This window comes from Haemorhous mexicanus, chromosome Z (genome assembly GCF_027477595.1).
Source record: "Haemorhous mexicanus isolate bHaeMex1 chromosome Z, bHaeMex1.pri, whole genome shotgun sequence".
NCBI lineage: Eukaryota > Metazoa > Chordata > Aves > Passeriformes > Fringillidae > Haemorhous > Haemorhous mexicanus.
The window spans coordinates 48,182,812-48,207,616 of NC_082381.1; the positions used below are offsets into that span (position 1 = coordinate 48,182,812).

Below are 24,805 nucleotides of genomic sequence, written 5' to 3' on the forward strand. Positions count from 1 at the left end.
TTGTATTTAATAGGCTTCATACAAAATGTACATGACTGTTCAAAGACATATCTGAAAAATCTTTTCTTCTTATAAGCAGTAAAAACTATCTGAACTCAGTGGTCAGTTTTGCAAATGATGTCACTTGCATTTACTTGCCAAAGCATAACTTAATTTTGGCCTTCAGCAAGTGATAGGTATTGGAAATACACTGTTTTTCTCTAAATATCAAGTTTAAAAAGTACACATACAATAAAGACACATTTCTAGCAGCAATGCCCTTGACTTTTGGTACTGGGAAATGCTTTAAGGGATGTTTGTACTGTTCACATTTAAGCATTATATAAAGTTATTTTCTCATTCTATGAATCTTATTATGAGTCAAATTCAATAGACACAGTTCCTGTAAGTGCAATGCTAGTGCCAGAGTCAAGATTTAGCCTTCAGCAATCCAAGGTCTTCTCTAGCACCAGTCTCTCAAATTAAATCTTCAGACTTGATTCATAAAAACTCAGCAGGGTAAGTCTGGGTTAAGTACCTGCCTACCCCACAGTATACTTAAAGTTACATTTGGTTCTAAGAATTTGCTACATTTAAAAATTTGTCACACCATAATCAAATTGGCTGAAGAATTCACTTAGAATATATTCAGCAGGACTGTCATGTTAAAATTCTGAAACAACTTTCTTGTACTTTCTGCTTTTAAATATGGTGAAGTTACAACTTGAAAGTTTGATTTTGAGTAATCTCAAAACTGAAAATTATTGAGACACCTAAGACTAATCATGCACCTATGTAAAAATACACTTGATTCTGGGATGTCCAGAAGTCAAACTAAGACATTAGTTAACCAAATGCTTGGGATTAATTTTACTAAAGATAGTTATTATTTGATATTTCTAGGTCTGAATGGGAGCTGAGAGCTAAGGTGAACAATTAAATGCTGAATTCAATCCAGATCAGTATGGCACTGAGTTTAGTGGAATTCTTAAAATTTTGTTTTACTAGGCTGGGAGCGGCAAGGAAATAGGAACAGATATGCCAAAGTAGTATCCATTAAAATGACTTTTCTTGAGAGTCTCACAAAATTACTTTACTTACCCATGTCTCACCATGTTCCAGTTTAAATTTTGTCAGCTGCCACTTTTTTTTTCATATATAATGCTTGTAATTCCATGCTCTAACCTTCCTGTAGCCATGTCTTGGAAAGTTTTCACCGTGATATCATAAGAGAAAGTGTCTTTTTATCGTTGAATATTGCATACCATTTCAGTAAAAGTCTGCTGCATAACCCTCTTAGGTGTCTTCAAGAAGCCCACCTGCTCCCTACGTTCATTTTGGATTCCTAAATATCCTGGAAAAATGTGACAAGATTTGGGTGTATGAATTTAAGGCACTAAACATACACCAAAATACATATCCTAATTTTTTTACTACTGACCTAGCTGTAGCTTTAATAACTTAGCAGCCGTTTAGCTGCATGTTTTGGAAATTAAAGCTGATGCCAAGGAGGCACAAAATGAAACTGCTTGATAGAAATACTGAATTTCCCAGACTATATTTCACAAACTGTGCCTCCAGGGGAAAGTGGCTATTTTGAGCTGCTCTGTCAGCACAGCCAATTTGCCCAGCTCAGCATATCCTCTGATGATGCAAGGGTTACACACATCGTGCCTAGATGCAACGTGGTCCGAGACGGCAATAGCGCCGCTGCACTGCGACAGTGCCCTGCCAACACGATGGGCCAGCAGGTCCTGCCTGGCCACACATGAGGATGCAGAGGCTTTTCTGCATCACTGGGAGCCACACAACTGTCTCACAACTGTCCGGAAAGGAAGAGCATGTGTGCTGCTCAGTACTCCATTTGTGGGTCCAGCCATGTTTTTGTCCCTGTCACTCTGTTAAATTTGCCTTTCCCCTAAAGGGCAAATGAACTGTAAAGCTGTTCGGATAGCAGCTCCAAACCAGTTGTCATTACACCAATTTTAAACTGATTTCAACAACTGAACCTGCTAGAGCGGCTGGGCTCACTTCTGTGAGGAGTCAACGCTGCCACCAATTTAAGAGAAGTAAAAATAATAAGATGGATTTAAATGCTGAGAAGTTAGCAGAAAACCTGACAACTAACAGCATAACAATGTGAGTCTTTTAATGTTCACCTTTGATTTGGTGTACCTTTTAAATTATTTTTTAATGCAATCTCAAGGACTAGACATTTGCTTGTGGTAATTCAATACTGTGACTTCAAGAAGTGGAATTTTACTGAATGGAGAACATTTCTAGACTCAATAGAAATCACTGAGATTAGGTGACATTATAGTATCTTTTGAGGTTTTTTCCAGCGAGTAGCTGAGAAGTCAGAACTGGAACTCTAAATATCCTGGAAAGACTGTCTATGTTGGTTTTGAGTCCTATCTGATTAACAGTTTTGATTTCAGTAGTGTTGCAACTATAGGAATGAATGACAATGAAAACACATTCAATGATTTTAAACAAGGAACCAGATGATTTTGATTACTTTTTATTGCAGATCTAGACTAATTATTAAGTTAATAAAATTCATCCAGTGTTGAGGCAGTGATAGGCTGCACAGCTAGGTACAATCATGTTCCGAAACTATTCATTATTTCAGATGCTTCAGAAGCAATGAAACCTGAAAATATGGTCTGAAAACAGAACTATCTTCTGACAAATGGGAGTTTGCTCAGAGTGAGAAGTTGCAGCTTCCCTTTCCTTAATGCAAGAAGAGAATGTTCAAACTAACCATACCTGGCTGGTCACCATATGAGAATATGCAATTTCCATGGCTTAATGCCTGCCTTTTTGCTCAATTACACAGTTTCACTCCTCTGCAGGGTTCACAATGGGAGGTAACACTGGTTCTGCCAAAACCTGTCTGCCAGACATTCAATAAAATCTTGAACAAAGGACATAGTCCTGGGACCAAGGCTTCAGTGCAAAATGTGCAAATGGAATAAAATGTTTTAACAGTCTGGTAAATGTCACCTGCCAACACTAAGTTTTCTATAGTCTATATTCATACTTTTTCCACACTGTGGAATAATATACTCACATTTCTTATCACCATGGTCCCCAGGCATCATATGCAGTGAGATTAGGAGAATTTTAAAAAAATTATACTGTACTGTGATTGCTACTGGCACACCAATACCAGATACTGGATATAATGTATTGATAATAGAATTGATGCATATTTAGACATTTGTCAGTAGATTTGATAACCAGCAAAATTTCACACCTTCTAGAAAATTTGCAGTTATCTGAGGGATATTTGGAATTTGGGAATACTCTGAAAAAAGATTACAAATCCTGCTTTCAAAACTTTTTTCTTAGCTTCCGGTGTCTATACAAAGTAAGTGGTAGAACTAAGAATTTGTATTAAGTAATCCATATTTGCATGAATGAAGTCTAAGCTGAAGTAAGAGACATACTTCCCTTTTTGTCTGCCTGACAGTTTCAAAATATGTCTGCATAGTCTAAATTCAGACACACCTTAATGTACTGTCAAAACCACTTTGACTTACATGGCCTTTTTTGCACAAGCGGAGGTTTTCACTCTTCACACATTCATGTGTGTTCAAAGCTGTCAAAACAGTTGGTGAATTTCCACTTAATGCTCAGTGATCAGCTGGACTTACTCTACTCACTCACATACAGTGTCTGTGGACCTTGGTCATATCTGCATTGGATGCAGCTGGAATGAGAGCTTGCCCATGGAAAAGATAATATGGACATACAATCTGCCTGCAGTTAACCAGAGGCTTGGATAGAGAATGAAAAGCTGTCTTGGGAGAGAAAACTTCAGGGATAAGAAATGTGAAGCCTGGAAACATGAGCCAGTAGGCATTTAAGCCACTAATGAGAATAGAGTGTTGTTGCCAAATTATAAGCATGCTAATTTGTTGATAGAGTTAAAGCAGAACCTCTGGGGATACAAAGCCTACTGCTCATCTCTTATTGAGACGTTTATGTTCACAAGCCCTGATCTGTTCCTCTGTACACTCCAAAGTAAACATCTCCTAAGGCTTCCAGGGAGAAAATGCAGGGCTTTTTGGTTTTTTGTTTGGTTTTTTTTTTTTTTTTTTGTCTCAGTAATGGGGATAAGATTTCTGAGCGACACATTTCTAGCAAAAACATAAAAAGAGTGTGTTTCAACCTTGTTTGACAACACAACAGGTCATGGAAACCAAAGGAAGAAAGAAGCTAGAACTAGGTGACTCATTCTGCTACCCTACTGTGTAAGAGGCTGTGCAGATGACTCAGAAAACAAAGGTAGCCTCAGAATTTGAGATTAAAATGCAGAGATACACTTTATGTGGCTGTCATGAAGATCAAATAAAGTCCAGGTCAAATGGAAGCTTTTTCCAGCAGTCCTCCTGTTTCTTCCATGAGGAACATGACATCAAACACACCCAGGCATACATTAATTCAAAACTAAGTGAAATTTTTTATTAAGTGAAGAACGTGAAGATTATAATTAGTATATATTTGTGTCCTTTTTGTCTGGATTGCTGTGATAACTGCTTCTTAGTAAAAGTCCTGCAGAGTTAAAACTTGAAAGAAGCTAGGTTTCTTCTTTCAAGGTAAATGTTTTTCTTTGCATTGTGTGGGCAGCAACAACAAAACTAAAAAGTGACTATTTTGCTGTAAAAAGAAGTTTTATTGTACAATTGTTATTTAATAATATTTATTACTTTTAGAAACATTTTTAACTGACAATTGCAGGAAAAATAATGTATGTGGAAATATTGTGATAATTTATATTCCTAACCACTTTTGTGAATCTCAAGTCTTTGCCTCTCTGCTGACTGTGATATTTTAGCTATAGAGACAAATTTTGTCTCTGAGGGAGTCCTTGAGCAATGTAGTTTGGAATATAAGTGTCATGCAACTGTTTTCTGATTATTCAGTTTGTATATGTTTAACCAAAGTAATAAAACAGTGAGCACTATTACTAGATTGAAATGCATGTAAAGTGGGCTTGAGTCTATTCTCTTATGCTCAGGTTCCTAAATGAAGTTTATTTGCTGGGTTTGGGATTGGGCTTGGGAGCCCAATCTGCGTCTTGTGCCTCCCAACCTGAAGGGAGGCACATTTTGTAGCAGAATGTGTGCCATTCCAAAAGGTTCTCCTGGATACTGAATATTAGTAAGTCAATCAATTGCTCAACCCAGTAGAATTGCGGATGAAAAATTTCAGAGGAACAAATGGCGCATGAGGACCTGGATCTCAGCTACACTGACCTTACACCACCACAGGAGCTCCATGTTCTTTGACAGAGACAACACATGTTTGTTTTCAATGAACACTACTTTTGCAAAAACATGCAAGTTTTAACATGGGCCCTCCTTCTGAGCCAGATGATGCCCTGTCCTGGAAAGGTAGCTCTCCTGCTTGGCACCCTGAATAGGTGAGAATAGAGAAGGGTAGTAGTCCACTCTATGATGTTTCCATGGAGAGTGACTGCAAGGACAAGAGCAGCCACTTTGTGTGCTGTGGAGAGAACAATGTCTCCATGTCAGCAGGAAGCCTAGCTCTGCTGAGCTCTAACCCTAGTCCTCTTCCTCCACTGACCATGTCTTCTTGCAAAGGACTTCCTTCTCTTTTAACCACTTGGACAAAAGCTGTGCCTAAGCGTGCCCTAGGAAGTTACACTGCTCTTGGGGAGAAGAAATACAGCTCTGAATGTATCGGGGGCACCTGAAACTCTGCATTCCTTTGCACGGTGCCTCCAGCCTTCTTCAGGTCCTGGGGGGCCACAGGACAACAGCAGAAACCTCCAATCATTGCTGCTGTACCTGGCCCCCATGAGCCTGGCCACAAGAAGGGAGTTTCTCCAGGCCTAGTGTAGCACAGGTTCCCAGCTCCTGCTGGGAGTGTCCTTACTTGTGTTGGCAGGTGAAATGGCACCTGGAGGTGAGCACCAGCACATCTCTGCTCAGAAGGAGGTGACTGCCCACTTTTAGGACCCAAACTTCTTGGTGCCTGGCACTTTACGCATGGTGTGTTTTCCATTTCTTTACTAGAGCAGTTGGAAACAAGCCTTGAAGGCAGCACAAAGCTTCACCACAGTCACTTCTTGCAAAATATCTCTTTCCAGGGAGCAGCCATGCCTGGCATAACTGGAGCAGACAGCCCTCCAAGCAGATAGGCCAATGGACTGATCCTACTCCCAGAAAGCAGGGACAAAGCTGTCCTCCATCTCTGGGGATGGCAGATGCAGAGTCTGCCACCCTCAGCTCCATAGCATTCACAGAATCCTGTAATATCCTGAGCTGGAAGGGATCTGTCAGGATCATCACGTCCAACTCCTGGCAGTGCACAATACACCCTAAGAATCACACCTTGTGCCTGAGAGTCCAAATGTTTCTTCAGCTCAGGCTTGGTGCTGTGACCCCTTCCCTGGGGAGCCTGTTTCAGTGCCCAACCACCCTCTGGATGAAAAACCTTTTCCTAATATCCAACCGAAACTCCCCCTTACTCAGCTTCATGTGTTTCCTCAAGCTCTGTCACTGGTCATGATAGTGAAGAGGTCCCCTCCCCTAACGAGGGCATTGCAGACCACAATGGGGTCTTCCCTCAGTCTCCAAGCTGAAAAGACAAAACTCAACTGCTCCTCACACAGCTTCCCCTCCAAACACTTCACCATCCTCATGGCCTTCTATTGGACATTCTCCAATAGCTTAGTATCTTTTTTATATTGTGGTGCCCAAACCAGCCCCCTCACATAAAGTGAGGCTGCCTCAGCTCAGAGCAGAGCAGGACAATCCCCTCCCTTGCCCAGCTGGCCATGCTGTGCCTGGTGCACCTCCTCAGGACAGGGTTGGCCCTCCTGGCTGCCAGGGCACTGCTGACTCATGTTCAGCTTGCCATCAAGCAGAATCCTCACGTTTCCTCACTGGTGCTCTCCAGGATCTTGTTCTCCAGCCTCCCATTCCCCAGTCTGCACACACAACCAGAGCTCAACCATCACAGGTGCACAATCCAACACTCGCCCTTATTAAACTTCTTGCGGTTGGCGATTGCAAGGTCCTCAAAATTATTGAGGTCTCTCTGCAGGTCCTCTCTGCCCTTGAGGGAGATGTCAGCTTCCCACAATGTAGTATCATCAGCTAACTTGCTTAGTATTCCATCAAGTACTTCATCCAAGTAATTTCTGGAGATGTTGAAGAGCACAGGGCTGAGGACAGGGCCCTGAGGAACCCTACCAGGGACAGGTGCCCAGTCTGGTGTCACCCCATTCACTGAAACCTTTGTGCCTGACTCATGAGCTGTTCACCCATCACATGATGTGTTTATCCAGCTGTGGGCTGGACATTCTGTCCAGAAGGATTCTGAAAGAGATACTATGAAAAGCTTTTCTGAACCCCAAATGATTACATCAACGGGCTTCCCTTGATCAACAAAATGGGCTACCTTGTCATAGAACAAAATCATGTTTGACAAGCAGGACCTTTCCCTCTCATGAAGCTGTGCAGGCTGTGACTGATGAATACAGGTTTTCAATACCTCCCAGAATAATCTTGACCATGATTTACTGGGCACAGAAACAAAACTGACAGGCCTGTAGTTGCCAGGGTCTCCTTCCTACCACTTTTGAAACTTGAGGCAACATTCTCCAGCTTTCAGTCAGCTGAGACCTCTCTGGATTCCCAAAACCCCATTAATATCATTCAGAGATTTTGCAATAGATCTTTGAGGATTCTTGAATAAATCCCAGTCAGGTTCCATAGATTTGTAGGGATCCAGCTGGAGCACCAGGTCCCACACAACTTCAGGGTCAACTGGGAGTTGATCATTCTTGCAGTCATATTCCTGGAAGCTCAGGGCACAGAGCCTCCCTTGGTCTGTTATCCATGTTGAAGACAGAGGCAAAGAATGCATTAAACACCTCTGCCTTGTCCATGCCCCTGTTGGTGACATGATCATCCTCACCCGTAATGAGCTGATCTTATTTCTAAGATGCCTTTTGTCACTGATATGAAGTAACTCTTTTTATTATTCCATACATTTCTGGCAGCTTCATCTCCAATTGAGATTTCACAACATGAATTTTCTCCCTACACTGGCAAACAGCATCTCAATATTCTTCCTATATCACCTGACCTTGCTTCCACTGGGCACACACCTTCCATTTTAGTCTCATTTCCAAGAGAAGATCCCTGTTCAACCAAGCCAGCCTTCTGCCTCTGGAGTGCTGCCTTCATGCACAACACCCAGAGTTTAAATGAATGTTTTCCATAGAAGACAAAAACCTTTTCAAAATTCTTTGAAAAATTACTGATACTTGACACCTTTAGTTTTAAGGTTTGAGATTTTTTTTATTAGAAGTTTTTGAAATGTTTCTGGTACCTAATGATTTGAAAACATTCTCTAAGACTGTTGGCAATAAAAGACTCTTGGAAAGCAGATTGTGAAAACCTTTATTTTTTCCACAGGTGACTGGATTTGCATTTAGTTAATAATCCATAATTAAAACAAGTATTCCAATTCATTTAATAATATGAATGAAAGGCTTTGTAGCCTTTGCTCCACGTAAAACCAATTGGAAAGGAAAACCAAATTCAGTTTCCTGTATGCTCAAATCAGCCTGGATGATAAAAAGTTAGATTCTGGGATGTGTTTGGAGGAATTTTATAATATATTAGGGTGAAAGAAGATATTTTCCATCTTTTTCCAGCTTCAAGGGTGTGTCATCTTCCTGGCTGTTTAAGGTCCACTACTGTTAAACTCTTGACTTGTCCTAATTTAAATTCTGCTCTGAAATCTTCCACAATCTATGCCTTATCTAGTAATTCCCAATGGGATGGACTAATACGCCTTATTTAGTAATTCCCAATGGGAATGGGCTCACTGAAGATTGTATTGACAATAGTTTTTTTCTCCAATCATAAGTACTTTGTAAATTGTATTAGCAGTGTTACATGTGAAGCCATGAATCATAGAAACCTGCTTCAAGTACAGCAGGCTAGTGAACTAACAAAATATCCCCACAGCTCCAAAATAAGAGAAGGAAATCCAAGTAGAATGAAAGGGTTTTGCACTAACAAGCAATCCCATGGGCTTTAAGTTCTTTGCATTACTTGTACGTTGCACCAATACTGAGAATAGCTAAGGCTAGAACACAGATGTTAAAACTCACTTTTATGTACATCTTCTTGGACTTTGGCCATCAAAAATTTTTATTTTTCACCTATACAACAAGAATCATGTAACATCCTTGACATGAGGGTTGGTGTGGGTTCAGCAACCATGTTTTCTCAAATCATTTTGTTCCTAAGGCCTATTTGCTCTACAATAGCAAGGAAGCTGCCATGTGCCACCGCTCTGACAACTAACACAAGTACACAAATATTTAAGCTTACAGTTTTAAAAGCCACAACTTCAGGGGAGAACTTCCACAATCCAGCCCAACAGCAATGTAAAATCTAAAAACCTAATCAAGCCATGGCAATGCAACGCCACCAGTTCTACTTCTCACAAAGCTACAGAGCCTGCAGCCTGTATGTACAATACATATAGTTATATCATGCTTACCTTGGTTTAGCTTTTTCTTCTCCTCTAAGTGCACTGCTTTTCAACATTTTTGGTAGAAATTATTTCATATTTACTACTCTCTTTCACAGTTATTTGATTCAAATACAATTCTTCTTTGTTCTTATACACTTTTCTACATTTACAGACTATTAATTTGTAAAAGATAATCACAATGCAAACCTCTACATTTTAAAGGTTTTTGCTACATACAATACACAACTTATACACAATACATATTTGAGAAGAGTCTAATGATGCTTTAAATGTTTAAGACCAGAGTAAAACTAAGGATGAGCTCTTTCAGGCTGTGTATTAAAAAAGCCTCAACTACTTCTGATTGTGCATAAGGCAAAGTGTATTTTGAGACATTAAACACAAACCTTTGAAAGAGCCCAATGAAGTTAGATGTATACATTCCTACTGAGACAATGGGAACTTGTCCCAGAATTTCCCATCAAACTCCACTGAAGCCTCCAGCCATAAAGTACAATTTATGGAAGTACCACAGGGCACTTCCATGAGGACCTGAAACCAGATGTCTGTGAAGTCTTTAATGCTCCAGGACTCAAGAAACCGCTTTGACATTCAACATCAACCCGTACTCAGGCTGGTAAGGCAGTGATGAACCTAAAGTTGTTGTCAGGTTTCTCTAGAATGGGCTCTCAAAAGGCTGGGGCTCCAGGTCTTCCAAACTAAATAAACCTTCCTTCCAGATGCAAGGCAGGGTCGGGTACAAATGGAGATACGCCCTTCAGCATGACCCTGCTGTACCGCATCTTCCCTCTTGTATCTGCAGAAGAGTCCAGAAATGACAGAAGCATAGGATCCCACTGACAGAAAATGGGACATTGTCCCACTCGCAGAACTTCCCAGGGAGAATTTCTAACACAATCCCACACTGTGGTAGGGCCTAGAAAGGAAAGAAGGAGCTCCACAGGAACCCACTGTAGTTCACTGCTTTCTGAAATGATTCGTCTGTCTTTCAGAACTGAAGGATCTCAGCTTAGGTAGTGCATTCACAATGTACACAGGTTTATATAGGTTGGACATACATTTTTAAATATATTGAAAATAGTAAGCAAAAATATATGCATTGAAACAGCACATACACTTGTTACACGTGTATTGAGGGGTCACATTTTAACTACTTTAAATAGCAAATATATATCCTCTCTCAACAGTTTACTACTGCTCACTTAAAATATGTTGTGAAATGCCACAGTGACAACTGTCATGTTGTCTTTCACTAAACATGAAAAGTTTGAATAACAATGGAAAAAATAAAAATACTGCATTGATATGACTTGTTAAAGTTTCTGACAGTTAAAAGCTACTACTTCATTTTAAATATCCCCATTGAAAAGCATCTATTTGTCAGATTAGTCACACTGTATACTGCAACACTATGTTTAGCCTGTTGTAAACTTTTACCAATCAATGACTTTTTAATGAGAAATTGTACAAATACACAGCTATTTGTACCACATACTTATAAGGCCATTAACACAACAGCAAGATACATATAGAGAACTATAATCACCAACTTATGCAATGAATTCTTCTCCCAGATGGCAATAACTGGGCTCATCTTACAGTTGTCAGCAGTCTTTAGTGAATGCTGAAGTTTCTAACAGGTTTTAATGATGTCTTTCAAGACCAGGAGGTGCCAAATGAAGCCTTAGCATGCAACGCCATTGTGGCACTTGATGTCCTTAGCTGTGCATGGACTCTGTCCTGGCCGCTGGGTAGCACGAAAGGCTTTTTCTGAATCAGGTGCGTTACCGAATGAACACCCAAAGCAAATGATTGTTGATAAATAAGTTCTCAAAGTTAAATAAACGGTTAGTGTTTTCGCCTGTGACTGAAGTGCATGAATATTTAAACTACACCTGTAGCTTAAACCTAAAAACACAGAAAAGTATTTGTCTTGAGTAGTCCTTTACTTACAGAAGTTTCCATTGTGAAATGGAGATTCATTTTTCTCAGCAATACATGAGGGAACATTTATTGGTGGGAAATCTTCTTTTGGCTTCTGCGTATTGCTACTGCTGGATTTACTTCGACTGTGATCTGGAGTGGGTTGAATAGGCAAAGATCTGGCCACCTTGGATTTCACCAGGCAGCCACAAACAAGGCGAAAGAAAGCCCGACGCATTTCCTTACTGGCCAGGGTGTAGATGATGGGGTTCATTGCAGAATTGATGACTGCCAGAGCAATAAACCAGTGGGCTTTGTACAAGATGGAGCACTCCTTGACTCTGCAGGCCACATCGATGAGGAACAGGATGAACAGTGGAGACCAGCATGCAATGAAGACACTAACGACGATCACAACAGTCCTAAGGAGTGCCATGGACCGCTCCGAGTTATTGTGGTTGGTGACATTACGACTGCTGGACTTTACCAGTATATAGATGCGGGCATAAAGGATGACAATGGCGACCAAAATGGCTATGAAGATACTAATGCAGAACACAACATAATTTTTGGAGTACAGAGGCAAAATTGTTGAGCAATCTGGCAAGTTGTTTATACAGTTCCAGCCGAGGATGGGGAGGGCACCCAAGGAAATTGAAATAAGCCAGCATGTGCCAATGAGAAGGAACACTCTGTATTTTTTATTTGCGTCGTAAGGCCTCATTTTAATCATGGTCAAGTGCCGCTCAATAGCTATCGCTAGCAAGCTGAAAGTGGAAGCTCCCAGAGCAACAAACATGCTGCCTTCCCTAATGAACCAGATTGTAGAGGACAAGCTCAGAGTTTTCTTCCCAGACATAAGAATGTTTACCTTGTAAACAATCCCAGCTAAAAGATCACAGAGAGCTAGATTGCCAATAAAAAAGTACATGCGGTTGTGAAATTTATTGTTTTTCCATATGGCAATCAACACCATCAGGTTTTCCAGGACTATGAAACTACATAGGATCAGAAATGAAATAGTGGGCAGGTCTATTTTATCAGTTGCCTTTTCCCTTAAAATAAGCTTTCCTGTGTAGTTATAATGCAGTACAATAAGAGAGTCCACCTCTTCATTTCCTTGAGGGCTGACAAGAGCATCAGGTGGCACGGTAACAGCTGCCATCATTTGTTTCCCGATGGATGCTGGACTTTTTTCTTCAGTATCACAAGAATATAGTTCCAATAATTTTCCACAAGAGGGAGATCAAGCCACGTTTCTCCCAGTGCTCCTCTGGGTAGGCGTTGTGTATCCTCACCTCCAGCACGCCTCGCATATTAACTCGGAAGAGTGGCTCTCAAACCAGGCTCTGAAAATAAAATCAACAAAAGCAACATAAATATCACTGTCTTCCCATGTCACCCAGTGCTAAAGCTGCAACATATATCCAGGAGCCAGGGGTCAGGGTCTGGGACTGGCAGGGCACTAAGGTCAAGCACTGCTGCATGCCTCTCACCGTAGCTGTAGGTAAGCTCAGACACAGCCTGGATGCAGAAATACAAGGGCAATGCCACTACATTGTCACAACTGCTCAAAGGTGTTTTCCCCCTACAAAATTTCCATGCTGAAAAACACACAGAAGATCCATGAGAAGGATTGGCAAACAGACCCAGCACGCCATAGTGTGCACAGTAAGCAGCTCACTTCCTCTCAAAAAGACCTAAGTGTACACTGCACTACCAAAAGACCACCCAAACATCACTGCTTCCCCATCAGCAGGGCAAACTCTATGCTTTTAAAGCTTGTTCTTGTTTACTATGCAGACCCAAGGTAGAAAAGGTCTGAGAAAGCTGGTGTCAAGTCTTGATGCCAGTGCGCATTTTAAGCATGTTGTCAGCGCTTAAAACAACTTCCCCCAGTTAATGGTATAAATTTCTGCTATTTACAATTGAGAAGATGCACTGAAAGTCAGCCATCCTAAAGCCAGTCCTGCATCCCACTCAAATTAGTTGGATTTTTGCTACCTTTTTTAAAATAAACATGGCAAGTCATATTTTTATAAATGTTGTTTTTCTTTTTTATAGTTAATTTTACTGGTTTTTTTCCCTTTATGTAGCTATGCAGGACATATATTTAATGTTCTTGGGTTTTTTAAAAAGTAAAAAATAGTTACATCAAATTTGTCTTTCTCAAAAATTCTGATTTTCTTGGTTCACAATCAGTGCTCATGCTCCAAATGTATGCACTGAGGATGAGCAAGTGGCCAATTTTTCACTTTTCTAAGAAAACAAGGATTGAGATGAGGACAGAATTTGTTTCATGTGAACCAAATTTGTAACTTTTTTTTTTTTTTTTTTTTTTTGGGAAAGGTAAGAAAATAATTGTACTGGATTGGAGGATGCTTCTCATGGGCCCAAAATTAAATAACTGAATTTAGGGAACATTTTAAGAGCTGGAGCTTCTGACCATAGCATTTATTTACTCAAGGGTCATGAACATTTTGCCGACACATTAAAGACACTTTCAAAGGACAGGTATCGAGGTAAGAAGGAATCGAAAATATGATCTTTAAGGTCTCTTCCAACCCAATCCATTCTCTGATTTCATGATTCTGTATACAGGTTTCTTAAGATCAGAAACACATTTCAGCCACTGCTGACCCAACAGACTGTTTTGGGCACTTGAGAAGTCTGAGATGCATTTTCAAGTGCCTTCTGAGGATGAGGGGAGGAGCAAACTATATCCCAGATGAAAGTAAAGGTATTTAAATGGTGACCCACACCCTATTTTCCCACCCTTCCTTTTCCTTGATTCCTTCCTTCAGAAAAAAGTTATCTGATAAAAGCCTACAGTGAACTGACTTGAATTCTTTAGTACATTCAGGATGTCCTAAAATTACTTTCTGAGAACATAATTTGGCGTTTTCCCACTGTTATTTCTCCATTTTAGTTCATAGGTCCAAATCACTACAGTTGAAGAGGCCCACTGGAAAAGACATACGAGAAACACAGTTGCTGCTTGGTGTCTTGGTCCTTTTTTACTCTGAAGATGACAACAACCACCTTGTTTCTACCCCATGAGCTGAACTGGGCCCTTGAGCTGTTAAATTCTTTTCTGAAGCATGGTAACAGTAAAGCTCTCAGCAGAAAAACTTCACCTCAGCTAAGGTTCAGTGTAATTGTAATTCAGTTACAATCTGCACACTGTTAACACATTAACTGTCACAGCCTTTCATTGTATTGGCTTATAACAAAATCCCACTGTGTCCATATGAATTGCAAGTGCTTTCCACTGTAAAATAAACAATTACATTTGACTAGAAAAGTATTTGATAATAATACTTTAACCAGCAATATTCACCAGACTGGCTGATGACTGCCTGAGAGAATAATATTCCTATCATTTAAGAGCACCACATGCAACAAAATAAATATTTCTTTAAGACATTTTCAAGTGAGTTATCATACTTGGCTGTCAAAGAGCAAATACATTTCTTTCTGTGAAGAAAATTATATGCCAGACATAGGAGTTTATCAGCCACGACTCAGCAGATGTGAAGTGTCATGACTGTACTAAAGGTAATGGCACTATACCAGTTCCCCTGGCTGAAAGCAAGGATGATGCACTCAATCAGCAGAAATCGTACAGCCTCTGCCACTGTTAGTAATTACTTCTCCTAAAGTTGTTATAGCAAACTTAGTATCACAAAACTAAATCTTTGCCTCTGACAAGCTAGTAAGAAGACAAGGAAAGTTGCAACATTATTATTTACCAGGACGCTCACTGACAGAGTACCACACACAAGATGTTTGAAAGTTAATATAAATAATGTAATAAATTAGAATTTATTTCCAAGTAATATCATTCAGCCATAGTCTTCATTTGTTTACCTCCTGCTTTGCAGCCAGTAATTCAGAGAGCTCATTCTTTAACAATTAGAAAAATTAATGCTGGATATGCATTATAGTAACAAGAAAGTGACAAGGCAGGTTCAGGGCAACATGTGTCACTGCTTTGTGACAGCTCAACGATTTACTCCTCAAAACAAGTTTGCCCCAGTCACACACTAGCTGCAAAGTATGGACCTCAGTTCAAAATATCTAAAAAACAACCTGAAGAAACTGTCTGTGGCATGTTGCTTGCCCAGCACTGCCATGGTTAGGTACCTTAGCAATCCAGACTCTTGAAACCTCTGGAAATGAGTTTTATTTCCTCTAAAGCAAAGCACAGAATCCCTATTTCTACACCAGCAGGTACCACTAGAAGGTTAAACCTCTTTGCAGTGCAGGGGCAATCTGGCTGTACTTCCTCATGGATATGCTGGCTAAAACAGTGGTTGCTAAATTACCAAATTAAGGCTGTGGAACAGTGTCAAGAAACACAGTCCTGCTCAGGACAATTCAGTTGCCTTCTCCAGCTAGTTGGCTGACCTTTGTTATCCCAGCTCCGAGGATGGAGAGAGCAGCTGGGGTCCAAGCCGTGAGCACCACCCCTTTCGTGGAATCTCCTCACCCACCGACATGCTTTGGAGTTTAACCACTGGAGAGAGGTTAATGCAGACTCCTGCAGAGGTCAAGGATCCTGGCAGGGTCAAGCACCCTTTTGAATTAGAGCAGGGGCTCTTTACCATGGATCACATCACTGGTGGATAGGGTCCAGCGCCCAGTGACTTATGATAGGGTCCACCAGTGTCTGTACGGTCCCTCTGCCCAACACACCATAAAAGAAGCAATGCTGTGTGGAAGGCCACAACTCTTGACTTGCTCTTTGGCAAGACACAGCTCCTCTATCATCTCCAACTGAACCCTAAAGTGGTGCAGGTAGAAAGTTAGGCTTCTCTGGCCTGCAACTTTTCTCTAGGAACACATAATTCCCAGTGCCAGAAGGCAACAGGGAACCTGTGGTAATGGGGATGCTAAAATCCTTCAGCACCATCTCCCTCCCATACATCTCGACTCTCTCTTTCCAGTGGGCTCTTCGGTCATGAGTCCTACAGGGAGCTGAGGGCTTTTACCCTCTCAAAAGTCACTGCGCACTTTATATCTAGAAGAAATAAGAAATTTCTGTATATTCAAAAGGTGAACCAAACTGCTCTCAAATTTTCTGAAGTCAAAGCAACAAGTGAGAATAAAGTGAGCACAGAACTTGACCTTCTGCTGCATACTTTTGCCTGCAGAAGAACATATGATACCATGCATTCAGTAGACTTGTAATTTGGAATCATATTTTCCTGTTTTCCAAACAGCCACAAACAGACTTGACCAAAGAAACCTGATGCCCCTTTACCACCACCACCACCACCCGCGCTGCAGTTCTCCCTCCGCTTCCATGTACAGCACCACATCTTGGCCAAAAGAGAGAATTTTAAAAACGGCAAAGGGAAAGACAAGAATGCAAATCTGAAGCCAAACCCTTTTATATTTTATGTATCTGTAAAGCCTTTCCAAATGAAAAGTAAACACATGTAATTTATCACGCACCCTTACCCTGGTAGTCTCATTAACAGAAAGGACTTTCGAGAAGAGCAGTACATTTCAATACACATTTCCACTGAAATTAAGCTGTGCTAGATGCAGATGAAGTTTAGACAACAAACATCTGCTACAGAAAAATGTCTTGGAGAACTCAAATAAACTTATAAAAGATTTTTTCTTAAATGAACGTGCGAGCAGTTTACAGCCTCAGGAAAACAAATAGTTACTTTTCTTGGCTTCTGGCTTTTAGACATCAGTTTGAATTTTGTAACACCGAGTAGCACACATGTACACCTCAGAGGGGAGCTCCCGGATGGCTTAAATCGTGGTCGTTAAAGGGAAGGCATTTTGACTTCCTCCTCCGTCCCCCAGCTGCCGGCCCATTCCCCCCACTCCAAACTTCAGTAACTGTTCTCAAATTTCCATTACCGCTGCGGCCTGAGCCTTCTGGGGTGACAAACGTCTTGTTTAAGTTACCCGACGTGTCCGCCGGTGATGGTCTCACACAGAGAACATCGTTCTACCCACGGGGCGTGAGGATCCCTAGACCCGGGGTTCCCACGCGGCTCGATGCCGCTCCGGGCCAGCCACTGCTCCTGTGCGCCGCACCCCGATCGGTGGCTTCCCGCTCCGACAGCCGGACCCGCACCTCGGCCGGGCTGGCAGCGGCGGGCGCATCCCGGGCAGGGGAGAGGAGCAGGGGCAGGCAGGGCAGGGAGCTCAGGTACCTGCTGCGTCCGCCCGCGTCCCGCGGCGCTCCGGGGCCGCCGCATCCGACCTCGCCGCCTGCGCGGCGCCGCTCGGGCCCCGGGGCTGCGCTGGGCAGGACCGGGCCGGGCCGGGCGGGGCTGGGATCGCCCCGGCCCTGCCCCGCCGCCGCCGCCAATCCCCGCGGCTCCGCGCTCCCCGCCGCTGCCCGCAGCCGTCTCGCCCGGATACCCCCGACCGACCTCCCGACCGCCCCTCCGCGCTCTTCTCGGTCCCCGCGTCCGCCTGCCCTCGGCTCCTGCCTCTGGCACGCTGCTTCCGCGCCGCCGCCGCCGCCGGACAGACTCCGCTCCTCGCTCCGGCGGCCCCTGCCTGCCCCCGTCCCGTCCCGTCCCATCCCGTCCCACCACGCCTCACCCCGCCCCTTGGCCGCTCACCGTGCCCCGTGCCCGGGGGAGCAGCGCCCCAGGGCTGGAAGCTGCCGGCAGGGCACTGTCGCGGGGGTATCAAAGCGTTTAATGCTTAAACGGCGTTTTGGGCAGCCGGCGTGAGAATGTGAGGCGGCAGAGCCCACCGCCGAGTATTTATAAGGTCCAGAAGAATGCGAGGTGGAGGGTTACTCGGGTCGGGCGACTAGAATGTTCAAGTGAGGTTGTACGTATTCTACTGCTGTTTCACTGCGTCCAGTAATGCGACCTTCAGAGAGCCTGAGTCGAGAGGCACAGGGTAAAACATTCAGAAATTCTCGGTAAAAGTACTTCTTCGGGTTTGACCCAGAACTGTTGATTACAGCACGCTCCTGGAAAGGTACCTCTTGACAGAGTTATTGAGTGAATAATAGCAACCCAAGGACGGCAATAGGCGCGTGGATTGTGCCAGTGATGGGAGAAGCACTTTGAAAAAGAAGTTGGAACCTGGATCCCACAAGTGTCTTATTTAAATGTACTTGTAAGATGCTTGTGGGTGCAGCAAATCTTTCTATCAGAAGTGTGTATGATAAGCTGGCAAGCAGAAGCACTACAGCAACCTTGCTAAACAGAAGCAGACGTGTAGGGTTGCCTATCGTCTCACAGCAGTCAGTGTTTTTCTTGGGAGCCTCCTGTCTGGACCTGAGCATCATCACACTTGGAGTCATGCCATGGGCCCGGCTGTCGGGTTGCCTGCACTGCTGTTCTGCAGGGAGGAAAAGTCCTGGAGGAAAGCAGAACTAGGCTTTTTATAGCCAGAAGTTTAAACTAATAGAGCAAATGGTTGTTTCTGTGACTGCATTTTATCTCCTGAAGAGGAGTAATAAAACTTTCTGGTTTAGGACTTTGGTAAGAAATAAGGACTACACTGAGCAAACTGGTGGTAAAATTGCTTCCAAGCTGATGGACCCAATGGATATTGCCCCACTTAGCTATGGATGGGACTGTAGTGCAATATTGCCCCACTTAGCTATGGATAGGACTGTAGTGCAATCTCTAGTGGTCTTAGCCGGTCCTCCTGTTTTGTGTGCTCTGTGAAAGGTGCTCTCATCTGCAAAACAGGTGTGGAAAACTCTTTCCCTGTCCTGTAAAGGTACACGCCACTTTTTGACAAAGGGGAGCTCAGGTCTGTGAATTACTACTCTCTCATTGCTCAGAAAAGCCTTGTTCTACAGATTCCCTGAAAACCACCCCAGGAAAGTGTAGTCCTCTTGGCAGCCACTTACTACACACCAACAAGATCCTGTTCATTTGTAGTGGATGTAAGTAGCCCCTCTCCTGGCTCTGTGTTCTTCTGTTATTCCATGTTATTTTCCCCTCTCTCCTTGTTTTTCCTTTACAACCTCTTGTTACTTAGAGAGGAGAACCAGAAGAAATACTCTCTCTTACCAAACTGTCATGGATGAGGTGACAAGATACTGCCACCACAAATATTATTTGGCAATAGTTCCAGGAGGTGGCGAACTGTATCCTGCTGCCCGTAATAATTTTAAATTGCCTTCAGTTGGGCTTGCTACCTCCAGCAACCCACAGGAGCAGCTAGCAACAAGGCCCCACAGCCGTTCAAGGGAAGTGGTGCATGATGTTATTTCTGACTGAGACTTCTGATAATGTCTGACGTGGTGGTGCCTGAAACCACCTTGGCAGCAAAGCACTGTGAGCAACGCAGTCCCACCAAGTGAGAGCAGCAATCTCATGCCCCAGCTTTCCTATCCATCATGGAAAGCTGACTTCACACACAGCTGTGCTGCAGGGGTGTCTGGTTCATCAGAAGGCGGTGGTTTCTCGTAGATGTCTCTTGACCCCTGTGGTTGCAATGGCTGCTGATGTCATGGGAGGAGGTGGGTGGCAGGATACTGAAGGGCAAGCTGAAGAAGCTGCCCAGGAACCAAGGGCAGTAGAGAGTCCCTGCTTAGAGGCTGCAGGGGATTTCCCTGGTGTGGCATCTCAGGCCAAAGCAAATGTTGGCAAAAACCTTCTGAGAGCTCAGCCTCTTTGGCAATAGCTGATACAACCCACTGGTTCAATTCCAAATGTTGTGCAACTGCCAGTAAGGCACCCATGGAGAGCTTTCCATGGCGATCTCAACCTTAAAACAAATTACTTGTTGAGGGGTAGAGAGATTAATGACTAAGAAAGACATAGAAAGAGAAGGCCAGGAGCAGTGATGAATTTTCATAGCAACAGGAGATTAACAGCTCAGTTTTCTGAGGATGATAAGTCCTTTCTGCCCTGGAAATTCCTGAGTGGTTGGGCAAACAGGATGAATAATGGGAAAGTACTATAACTGATGTTACTGGGAGTATTTGACAGTGAAACTGAAACTGAGAACAAGATATTTCCAAGACTTGGAGGTCCTGAGTGACCTGCTGATAAAATGCAGTATTCATTTCCATGCTGCTAAGTGAAACATAGAAAACCAACTCTAGTAATAGATGTACAAATTCATCTGGAGTGTTTATACTCAGAAGAGAGGTCTTTGTGGATATTCCTTAAAAAACAACTGACATTCATTAACTGTCAAAGGGAAAGTGCATTCTAGGACTGTGTAAGAAAGGAAAGAAGAACAAATTGGAAAACATGGTTGAGCTCTTCTGTGAGCTTGACACCTTGAGCACCACGAGTGTCTGCAGTTACTTCATCTCCTGTTTTGTAAAACACAAAAAGGCAAAAAAGGCAATGGAATATTTAGAAAAGTTATCCATGCAGGGAAAATTCAGGTTAACTCCAGCTAATCAATGGTAAAAAAAAAAAAGATGGAAAAACACAAGATGGGATACTTTAAAACAGAAGGACACAAATTTCTAACAACGTACTGTTGAGTCATGGAAACCGATGAACATGAGAGAAAAATTGGTTGAACAAATTGATGAAACCACTTGGAGTAAAGGGCTGCCAGTAGCTGTTAGGTACAATGGGAAGGCAGTGCAGGGCACAGTGGCTGGGAGTCACAAGCAGGGGCACTGTTTACCCTGCACGATTCTAGCTCCAAAGTTGCCATGGGCCGAATCCTGTCTGTGCTCTTTTCTTCTGTGTTGCAATTAAGTGTGGTCTTGACTGAGGGGCAAGCCACAGCACATTTAAAAGCATGTCTGCTTTGTGGGTGTTGAATAAAGGAGGTGTTTCTATAGCACGGCAGAGAAAGAGTCAGCAGAGGGACCCAGAGAGAGAAGGCTCAGTGAGTGCCATGGGCTCAGCAGATGTTCTAGTGAAGTTATCTGAGTAGTTCTGGGCCTCTCAGCACCCTGTGACAGTCAGTGGATTTGCTTGTCTCTCATGGGTTTTACATGGAGAATAACTGATTAAAGAAAGGATAAATTTTTTCCAAATGCATTATTTGGTCCAATGAATGTAGTGTATGATGAGTGCCGTTGATATGGATGGCTTTTCAATATTGGCATGCTTTAAAGTCAGAAAAGTGGTTAAAGTGACTTCTACTTACAGATAGAAAAAATATATAAACATGCAATAAAATCTGAAGTTACTCTCAGATGAAAGATATTGTGGTTTCTCTCCAGACAAAACAGATAAAGTTTCAAGATTAATATTGACCTTCTCATGTAGTAGTTACAATTAAGTCCTTGAATAATCTCTTTTTTCTGTTAACTGTTTGGGGCATGATAATATCTGTGTAATATCTGTCTGTCAAGATCATGGAAAGTTTTGTTAATGCATTAGCTATAATTTCTTCATACTGACATTCATCCAATGCTTTACAGGTCTGTCATTGATTTACATGCCTGGAGTTCTTGAAGTAGTGCTTAGTCATTTGGAAAATCAATAACTTATTTTGAATGTTTTGGTATGGAAGCTAAACAGCAGCAAGGCAATTTTAAAATTACAAATCAAAGCAGCATGATATTCATCTGATTCTGTGATAGCATATTTTTGCTCTCTGCTTTTCTACTGCTGCTGAACTATTGTCTTTATATTAACAGATGTGCTATGCATAATTCCATCTAGAAGATGAAATCGTGAAAAAAATTTTTTTTTGCAGCACCAGTTTTCTTCTTATTTCTGTGACTCTAACTCAGTGTTAAGCCAGTATTAAATGTAGGACTGTTTAAATTAGAAATCATTGAAAGATAAGTACAATTAATTAGTATTTCAATTGAATATAAAAAATAAAATCAAAATGTGAGAACATTTATTTGGAGTGCTTTTAAAGCATAATCTGCAGGGATTGAAATACACTACATCAAAGAAGAAATCTGTCAATAATTATAAAATATAAGCAGAGGATATTTTGGAAACTTCAAAAACCATTACTTTTCTCACCTCCTTGTGCACTACCATGGCATATGTGTAAGTAAATATATGCTTGTAGGACATATTTCAGTTGCAAGTTTTATATTAACTACAGGAATCATGTGCTTAGCTAAGATGAACTCTGCCTGCTTCTGCAACTGACACCTTCCTCTAGGGATAAAGGGGCAGATGTTCAGAGCATGGCCAGATATTTATTGGTATTGTTAATGTTAGGACTGACTCAGCTCGATGTACATCACTGTGCAGACAGCACATGTTAAAGGAAAGATAGCTGTTATCATTGCACTTCCAGCCAGACATGATGTAAAAAGTGAAATACAGAAAAAACAGGAGAAATAAGTTCAGTCAAACTGCTTCTTGGGTTTCCCCATCTGCATTCTGCAGCCCAACACTCCAGACATGAAGACGTGAAGATGCCTACATCACTGTCTGAAGGTTTGTCCCTTTCTTTTCTGCACATTATTCCCATCCTTCCCCAGTTGTTCCCATCTCCTCCTGTTCAGTGAGCCTCAGGGTGCCAGAGGGAGTTGTCCAGGGTGACCTGGGCCAGCTCATGTGAACAGCATCACTCATCACACACAGGTCCTGCAGAGCTCCTGCTGCCTAGGCTGCCTCCATGAGACCCAGACCTGGTGGTGGGCATTCCTGCCCCCGTGTGAAGGGTAGGCAGAGCGTGGCTGAGGCATGGTGCTCACTGCCAAATCCGGGGGTGTAGCTGTACACACACCGCCCCTGGAGGAGTGCTACACTTCCCTTACCAAGCATTGCATGGTGGGAATGTGTGCATGTCCTTTGGAGCACACTGACCCTTTTTTTCTCATCTTTTTTTAGTGAAAGCAAAATGATGGGCTGAAAGAGTGGAAAAGCTCAGCTCTCAACAAAAGTGTCAAAAAACTGTGAAGAGGAAAATAACGAACTGTAGGTCATCTGGCTGAACTCTTCTAAACTAAGCAAGAACTACAGTAGGACTAAAAATCAAAATAAATTTGAGGTTTGAATAGAATTTACAGTAAAGAACCAAAATTTAGTTAATAGAAATGTTAAGCAAGCATAGAGCCTAAACATATGTTACCAAAGGAAGATGCAGATAGAATCATGTGATGGTTTGGGTTGGAAGGCACCTTAAATATCACCTAGTTCCACCTCCACTGTCACAGGTAGGCACATCTTCCAGGAGACAGGTTACTCAAATCTGCATCCAGCCTGGCCTTGAACAGTTCTGGAGATGGGGTGTCTACAAGTTCTCTGGGCAACTTTTGCCAGTCTCTCACCTCCAAGTAAAGAATTTCTTCCTGATATGCACTGTTAATCTACAGTCTTTCAGTTTAAAGTCATTCCCCCTTGTCCTATCATTTCATGCCCTTGTGAAAAGTCCCCCTCCACCTGTCTTGTTGATATAATCACATAATGGAAGGTTGCAATTAGGTCACCCTGAAATCTTCTCTTCTCCAGGCTGAACAATCCCAAGTCTTGCAGCCTGACCTTATAGGAGAGAGCCTGATCCAGGCCTCAAATCATCTTTGTGGCCCTCCTCTGGGTTCAGGTCCACATCTCTCTTTTCTTGGGGACCCCAGAGCTGGATGCAGGGTTCCAGGTGGACTCTCACCAGAGCAGAGCAGAGAGGTAGAACCCCCTCCCTGGCCCTGCTGCCCACACTGCTCTGGATGCAGCTCAGGAAAAAATTGGCTTTCTGGGCTGCAAGCATGCAGTGCTGAGGAATAGTGAGCTTCTTTTTAACCTGTACACTTAAGTCCTTTTTGGAAGGATGCAACTCTTTTGGATTCTTGAAGGCCTGGGGCAGGCCAAAAAAAAAAGGCCAGAAAAGAAAAATTTACAACAGCTGCATTCTTGGTACATCTTGCTGAAAATCTTTTGGGACAGCAAAAGAGCACAAAGCAGGAAGGTTTTCCCCTGAGTTTGTACTGACACAATGCTTTTTGTAATGCTGGAAGATTGTACTTCATTTCACTGTGATGCTTGATGTTCTGTATTTAACTCTTGTAATAGTGGGGGGAAATCAATAATGATTTTATTGCCCTGCTGAGATGTGTTGAAACTTATTGCTGTCTTTAAGAGAGACAGTCTATAGCATGGTCTTGTTTCTTTAAACCATGGGCCACCATGTTGTACTGTGGTCCGCAAAGCGCTGTGCGTGCAAGTGGGTCTCACATCAGCCTTGCTGTCTGCACTGAAAGGCATGCTGTACCTCAGACAGGCATGGTAGGCTCTGATTTGTGTCTGGGAGCCTGGAGAGGGGCCACCTTACATGGCCAGGCCCTCACCTCTGGGTGTGAGAAAGGGGCAACTCAAGAGCTGGTTATGGGGTCACGGCCACCCTTGGTGCAGACAAGGAAACAGCAGGAGATGGGGCTAGAGATATGTCCCTCCAGTGGGAAGTGCCCCCAAGCCCCCGACAGTGAATCACCTCTGCTGCACCTGTGAGGGGTTGTGAG

The 24,805-nt window shown here is 42.7% G+C and overlaps 1 protein-coding gene across 3 annotated transcripts; it reads right to left on the reverse strand.

The window, feature by feature from the left end:
- Positions 1 to 8,407: 8,407 nt before the first annotated feature.
- S1PR3 (sphingosine-1-phosphate receptor 3) lies at positions 8,408 to 18,652 on the reverse strand. 3 transcript variants are annotated; one of them, XM_059874014.1, is made up of 2 exons: positions 18,054 to 18,652; positions 8,408 to 12,803 (listed from the first exon to the last, which is right to left on the reverse strand). In XM_059874014.1, the coding sequence occupies exon 2, from the start codon at positions 12,620 to 12,622 to the stop codon at positions 11,477 to 11,479; it is 1,146 nt and encodes a 381-aa protein (XP_059729997.1). In that variant the 5' UTR covers positions 12,623 to 12,803; positions 18,054 to 18,652; the 3' UTR covers positions 8,408 to 11,476. The 3 variants fall into 3 exon arrangements, with proteins under 3 accessions (XP_059729997.1, XP_059729996.1, XP_059729995.1); XM_059874013.1 differs by lacking the exon at positions 18,054 to 18,652 and adding an exon at positions 17,859 to 17,994; XM_059874012.1 differs by lacking the exon at positions 18,054 to 18,652 and adding an exon at positions 17,637 to 17,711.
- Positions 18,653 to 24,805: the final 6,153 nt, after the last annotated feature.